At 43.5% G+C, this 7,045-nt stretch overlaps 1 protein-coding gene across 1 annotated transcript in view; it reads right to left on the bottom strand.

Moving 5' to 3' along the window:
* Window positions 1–7,045, bottom strand: part of PNLIPRP3 (pancreatic lipase-related protein 3) — a 37,022-nt gene that overhangs the window by 17,120 nt on the left and 12,857 nt on the right. The window contains exons 5-7 of the mRNA XM_010859587.1: window positions 6,880–6,988; window positions 1,370–1,489; window positions 1,158–1,280 (exon numbers count right to left, since the gene is read on the bottom strand). Coding sequence (XP_010857889.1) covers window positions 1,158–1,280; window positions 1,370–1,489; window positions 6,880–6,988 — 352 coding nt within the window. The remainder of the gene's footprint in view (window positions 1–1,157; window positions 1,281–1,369; window positions 1,490–6,879; window positions 6,989–7,045) is intronic.

The raw sequence follows: 7,045 nt of genomic DNA on the forward strand, positions 1-7,045 counted from the left end.
CTTTATTGACTATGCCAAAGCCTTTGACTACGTGGATCACAATAAACTGTGGAAAATTCTGAAAGAGATAGGAATACCAGACCACTTGATCTGCCTCTTGAGAAATTTGTATGTAAGTCAGGAAGCAACAGTTGGAACTGGACATGGAACAACAGACTGGTTCCAAATAGGAAAAGGAATACGTCAAGGCTGTATATTGTCACCCTGTTTATTTAACTTATATGCAGGTACATCATGAGAAACGCTGGACTGGAAGAAACACAAGCTGGAACCAAGATTGCCGGGAGAAATATCAATAACCTCAGATATGCAGATGACACCCCCCTTACGGCAGAAAGTGAAGAGGAACTCAAAAGCCTCTTGATGAAAGTGAAAGAGGAGAGTGAAAAAGTTGGCTTAAAGCTCAGCATTCAGAAAACAAAGATCATGGCATCCGGTCCCATCACTTCATGGGAAATAGATGGGGAAACAGTGGAAACAGTGTCAGACTTTATTTTTATGGGCTCCAAAATCACTGAAGATGGTGACTGCAGCCATGAAATTAAAAGACACTTACTCCTTGGAAGGAAAGTTATGACCAACCCAGATAGTATATTCAAAAGCAGAGACATTACTTTGCCAACAAAGGTTCGTCTAGTCAAGGCTATGGTTTTTCCAGTGGTCATGTATGGATGTGAGAGTTGGACTGTGAAGAAGGCTGAGCGCCGAAGAACTGATGCTTTTGAACTGTGGTGTTGGAGAAGACTCTTGAGAGTCCCTTGGACTGCAAGGAGATCCAACCAGTCCATTCTGAAGGAGATCAGCCCTGGGATTTCTTTGGAAGGAATGATGCTAAAGCTGAAACTCCAGTACTTTGGCCACCTCATGTGAAGAGTTGACTCATTGGAAAAGACTCTGATGCTGGGAGGGATTGGGGGCTAGAGGAGAAGGGGACGACAGAGGATGAGATGGCTGGATGGCATCACTGACTCAATGGACGTGAGTCTGGGTGAACTCCGGGAGTTGGTGATGGACAGGGAGGCCTGGCATGCTGCGATTCATGGGGTCGCAAAGAGTCGGATACGACTGAGCAACTGATCTGATCTGATATTCAAAAGCATATTCTATCCAAGAAGGGTGCTCATTGAGTTTATAACTGCAGTTTAGAAAGCATTTACCTTCCCTGTAAATATTGAGATCAAATTTAAATAAAGGTGTAATTAAATCTTCACATCCTGGCATGTGCTTCCCTCCATTTGGATAAAAGTCAAGGTGACCACAAGCATTAATAGTTCCAACACCTGAAATTAAAAAAAGCAAGATACATGCTTCTAAAATTCTCCTAAAATTCTCCTCCATCTTTCAGTGCACTTTTGTGTTAAAGCCTTACCAAGCTCAAAGAAGAGGCGAACAGCATTTGTATGGATAACATCAACAAAGTTGGCGTCTGAGGGATCCAGCCTGACTTCATTTGGAGTGTCATGGAAACACGGCCCTGCTGGGTCCAAGCCTCGGAAAAAGCATAATGTGTATTAAACTAAGACATATAAAGGTACACTGACAGTGTTGCTATTTCGGAAGGATAGATGGTGAAGGCAGAGTATTCTTTCTTACATGATTTATGTAGGTCAAACACCACTCAGCCTGAAGGACAGATACATAAACTGTAGGATGTGTTTATATTTATAAATGCAGGATCTGTATATACTGCAATGTCAGATTCCTACACACAAGCAAGGCTGTGTCTGGACAATACCAAACCAGCTAACAAAGTCAGAAAAGTCAAAGCAGCTACTCTAAGGTCTCTACATGGAATACCATGCAGACAACTAAGGTTATGGATTGCAGACCACCTTAAGAGCAACATTTATATGTTAAAAAATAAATAAATAAAAGCTAAGAACTCTTTAAAATGTAAAGATGAACCACAAAGAAACACAGTTTAAATAGTAGAATCATAGTCCTCAGTTAAGGCTCACTTAGTTCCATTCATTGTATTACCAACAAAAGCCTGAAGCCCAGGATAGGGAAGGGACTTGACAAGGCCGTCGTATGTTAGATGCAAAATGGACCATTATATATTAGATGCAAAATGGCCAGACTTCAGTCCATTGTCTCCCATTTGAACATCTACTAAAACAAAGATTAAGATATTTAAGGTCTCTAAAATGTTACGATCAATCACAAACTCCTCATTTACATATTTGACAATTATTTATCAAGCACTTATTATGTGCCAGGAACAGGGTTTTGCAACTGGATACAAGGAATAAGGTCTAGTCTCTTCCCTTGGAGGGGAAGGCACTGCAACTCAATGTGCTCAGTGCTGAGACAGGTGAGCGCAGGTGTTCTGCAAGCACAGAGAAGAAACAGGCAACCCAGTCTTGGGAACCTGGGACATGCTTCTGCTAGAGATGAGAAATGCAAGCAGAGATCTGAGGGAGTAGATGAGTTAGCCGGGGTAAAGATGAGGTCGGCAGCATCCTGGGAAGAGTGCAGAGAGTACACGTGGCCATCAGGCCAGAGTTAACCACATTTGGGAAACTGCAACTAGCTTTCAAGGGCCAGCGCTGCTGCATAGGGTTTAGAATTTGGTGCAAGATGAAGACACCATTGCAGGCAGGAGCCAGATGTAATCAGCTGAGCTACGATGAGTTTGGACATGACCTGGTTGTTGACGGGCGGCTCTTACAAGTTTGCCAAAGGGGAGGTTTACAGTCAGATTTGTATTTTAGCAAAGTCTCTTTGCTGTGAAGTGGAGACTGGGTCTCAGAGCAGAGGGGACTCAGAGCTGAGCTGTATCTGACCCCTGGGAAAATGCAGCAGGAGTGAGCAATGAATGTGCCACAGGTGTGGGGTGTGTATTACCTCGAAATGATAGACTGTTATATGATTCCATTTTTGTTTTTATTTTTCTGAGTCATATAATCACGGAGAAAGAAATGATAGAATGAGAGGAGGCAAGGAGAGGAGAGAGGAGGGGCCTAGATAGAACCTTGAGGGACACCAACACGTAAGGAAAGGCGAAAGAAAAGGAACCTGGGAGGAAGCCTGGAAAGAAGCTGTCAGACAAGAACAAAGACAACCAAAGAGATGCAAGAAGACAGGGAACCACAGGAACCAAGAGAGGGTGTTCCACCAGTGAGGAGGGCTTAGCGAGTCAAATTCTGCAGAGGGGCCAAGGAAAGTAAAGATGGGAAAGGCCTGGAAGAGTCCCACTAAGAAGCCGTTGGTGGTCTTAGTGGTTTTGCTAGCAGGACTGGGGAAGAAACCAGACTGCAGTGGGTTGAGGAGAGCACAGCCCTCAAGGAAACATGGCCACTTCCTTTTAAAGGAGTTGGAATCTGAGTGAGGCAAGCTAGGGTATTGGTGAGAAGAGGCTGTGGTCTAAGCAGGAACTGGGACATGTCAGTTCTAATAGAGTTGGGGAAAAGAGCTTGACAAGATGGGAGGAAAAGCAGACAAATGACAGTGAGGGCCCCAACGCTGGCCAGGGACGCAGAGCACAGGTGGAAAGATGAAATTAGACAGAGGGGTCCATGAAGTAAACCAACAGGCATCTGTGCAAAATATCCAAGCTTAAAAGAAAGATGCACACGCATTTGTCTCACAATTAATCTTCAACTCTAGGGAGAATTGTTTATGCTAATGTACAATTGCTAATTAGATACAATCTTCTGATGATGTCGGGAGTTCAGTGGAGATGGATCCAAATATAGCAGGTACACCTCAAACGATGCTGATGTGAGGACAAGGCAACCAGATACCTTTTTTTAAAAAAATACAACTAGTGTTTTCAAGAGGCAGGGAAGGCAGAATCTTGGATTTGTGGTTCTAAGAGATCTCAGGAGGAAGATCAACAGGAGGGAAAACTGGAAGGTTCAACCTCTTAATTGATCTGAGTTGCGGAGGCATGACCCTTACTGCATGAATGAGAGCACAGCCTTTGGGAGCTGAGTTTGTTAGTATGTAAGTATTTGGATGCATGAGTGTATCAGCATAGAGAATAACCCCTTCTCTATGGAAATAGAGAAGACAGGAAAACACTGACACCGTTTATAGATAAAAGGAAACAAAACCTTGACCGAGTAACCCCCATGCTATAGTCATCTATGATAGCTGCCTACCAGTCATAGAGAATTACCAGAGACACAGAAACTTCAATTCAGTTCAGTTCAGCCGCTCAGTCGTGTCCGACTCTTTGCGACCCCATTTATCGCAGCACGCCAGGCCTCCCTGTTTATCACCATCTCCCGGAGTTCAGTCAAACTCACGTCCATCGAGTCGGTGAAACTTATGCATGTCCTAAAATCTACCATATTTTGTTTTTAACTGGTTTTATTATAAAGCCAACTTTTTTTTTTTTTTTTTGAGATCTCAGTTCTTTTATTATCCAAGGAACATGATTATTCAAAGACTAAGCACTTAGAAGGAATATAGATTGCAACATCCAAATTATGTAGATTCTTCAGATGTTTAGAGAGCCTTTAAAAACTTATTATTTTCTATTTATTCAATAGGATAATTCACTTGGCAGGAAACGCTGGAGTTAAAAATTATCCGAGTTGTGAAATAAGAATTCAGGAAAACAAAATCTCCATAAACTTATTGCAACCTACTGTGAATTTTTGACACATTTATGGCAATGTCCCTCCTTTTAATTTACAGCTGAAATGCCTCCCTGTTGGACTGTTGAGACCCATGAGATTCCATTCGTATGAGTTGGGCCCATTTCTTCCATTCTCTGGCAAAGAAGATTTTTGCTACACAATAACTTCAGAGCCAACTCATTGGGAAAGACCCTGATGTTGGGAAAGATTATTATTATGAGGGCAGGAGGAGGAAAAGGGGTGGCAGAAGATGAGACGGTTGGATGGTATCACCAACTCAATGGACATGAGTCTGAGCAAACTCCTGGAGATGGTGAAAGACAGGGAAGCCTGGTGTGTTGCAGTCCATGGGGTTGCAACCAGTCGGACACAACTTAGTGACTACATGCTGCTGCTGCTGCTAAGTCGCTTCAGTCATGTCCGACTCTGTGCGACCCCATAGACGGCGGCCCACCAGGCTCCCCCGTCCCTGGGATTCTCCAGGCAAGAACACTGGAGTGGGTTGCCATTTCCTTCTCCAATGCATGAAAGGGAAAAGTGAAAGTGAAGTCGCTCAGTTGTGTCCGACTCTTCGTGACCCCATGGTCTGCAGCCCACCAGGCTCCTCCGTCCATGGGGTTTTCCAGGCAAGAGTACTGGAGTGGGGTGCCATTGTCTTCTCCAAGTGACTACATAAAGAACAACAATTTCAGAGTAAATATACAAATTTTAATATTCTACGTAGAAATGGTGGTGGTGGGCTAGGGTTGGAGTTAGAGTCAGAGATCTGGGAAAAAGAGGAAACTTTTAGCAGGAAAAGCCTGTTATACCAAGAGACTGCAGAGGCAATATTTTAAGACTTTAAACCCGATTTAGAATTTGGAAAAAATATTTTAAATTTAAATCTGAAATTAAAGCACATGTGTGTGTGTGTGTGAATGTGTGTGTATGTGTGTATGTGTGTGTGTGTGTGTGTGTGTGTGTGTGTGTGTGTGTATGTGTTTGTGTGTGTGTGTGTGTGTGTGTGTGTGTATGTGTATGTGTGTGATCTTCATATACAATAAAGGTATATTTCAAAGAGTGTGGGAAGCAGAAAATTAACTCTGTCTGAGGAAGAAATATCTGAGAAAATTCTCAAAGGATGACCAGCGGGTGTTTAGGGTGAAGGGGAATAGGACTTGCAAAAGCACAGAATCATGAAAATATGTGATAAAACATGAAACATTCATACAACAAGTTCAGATGCTTTAGACAATGGAAAGTTTCAAGCAGTGGAGTGGTACAGCCTGTTTAGAAAGAATGATACTGGCAATACCTGTGTAAGATTGGAGTGCCAGCCTGTTCTGAGTGGTGTCCAACTCTTTGCAACCCCATGGACTGTAATCCACCAGGCTCCTCTGCCCATGGGATTCTCCCAGCAAGAATACTGGAGTGGGTTGCCATTTCCTACTCCAGGATCCTGAACCAGGAATCGAACCCATATTGTGTATGTTTCATTGGCAGCAGAACCAGGCAGGGTACCAGCCACGAATGGCAAAAACCCAGGAGATGGAGAGGCCTGAGCCGGGACAGTGACCGGGCCATGAAGAGGCGCAGAGCAGATGCGGGGGAAGATGGAAGGGTGGAAGAGACGAGGGGCTTGATGACTGACTTAGTGGGGGACACAGAGAAGGGAGGGGCCAGCCCAACTTACCAATAATGGAGCTGATATTTTGACTTCTAGTCAACAGACTCAAGTAGTTTGGAAGTCAAGAGTACAGGGAAGGGATACGATTAAATCTCATTCCCAACACCTTGTTCATAGGACTCACTTTGCAACTTGTTTTCAGGCTTAACATTATACTCAGGGACAATATTCAACTTCAGTATATGTGCTGCTGAAGCAGGCACACTCAGGGACAATATTCAAAATTTTAGCAACTGGGATAGCATGGGCTTAAACAAAACAGTTCAGCAATCCAGCTACACTGGGTGAGCAGGACCACCCTGGAATTTCTGTCTCAGTCTGTGTAGAAGCCATTATGGAATCGCAAAGCATGGAATGTGTCATCATTCAGTCGACACATCCCCAACAGGTGGGTGATCACAGGTCCCACTCCTTGTCATCACAGATACTGCTATGGTGAACACTCTTGAAAATGGATTCACACACTCACCCTTTGGAAGCATTTCATGTTTTAGTTTAGGGAGGGTCACATTTTCTCTTGTCTTCCATTTGCTTCTGTGACTTCCTTGGTGTTCAGATATTTGATACTTTGTACACAAACAAATACCTAAACAAATCCAAGGCCCATCTGCAGGGCAGGCTTACCAGTTATCCTTCCAAGGCCTGGCGTCCTTGACCCAGCTTCCCCAGCCAGATGAGCTCCCAAGCTGTGGCCAATCAAATGTACTTTAGAAGCGGAATATCCAAATATTTTCTGAGAGGATATTTTAAAAGGAAAACAGAACAAGCATTAAAAAAAAAAAAAGGCAGG

The sequence above is a fragment of the Bison bison genome, unplaced genomic scaffold, assembly GCF_000754665.1.
Source record: "Bison bison bison isolate TAMUID 2011002044 unplaced genomic scaffold, Bison_UMD1.0 scf7180017864456, whole genome shotgun sequence".
Lineage (NCBI taxonomy): Eukaryota > Metazoa > Chordata > Mammalia > Artiodactyla > Bovidae > Bison > Bison bison.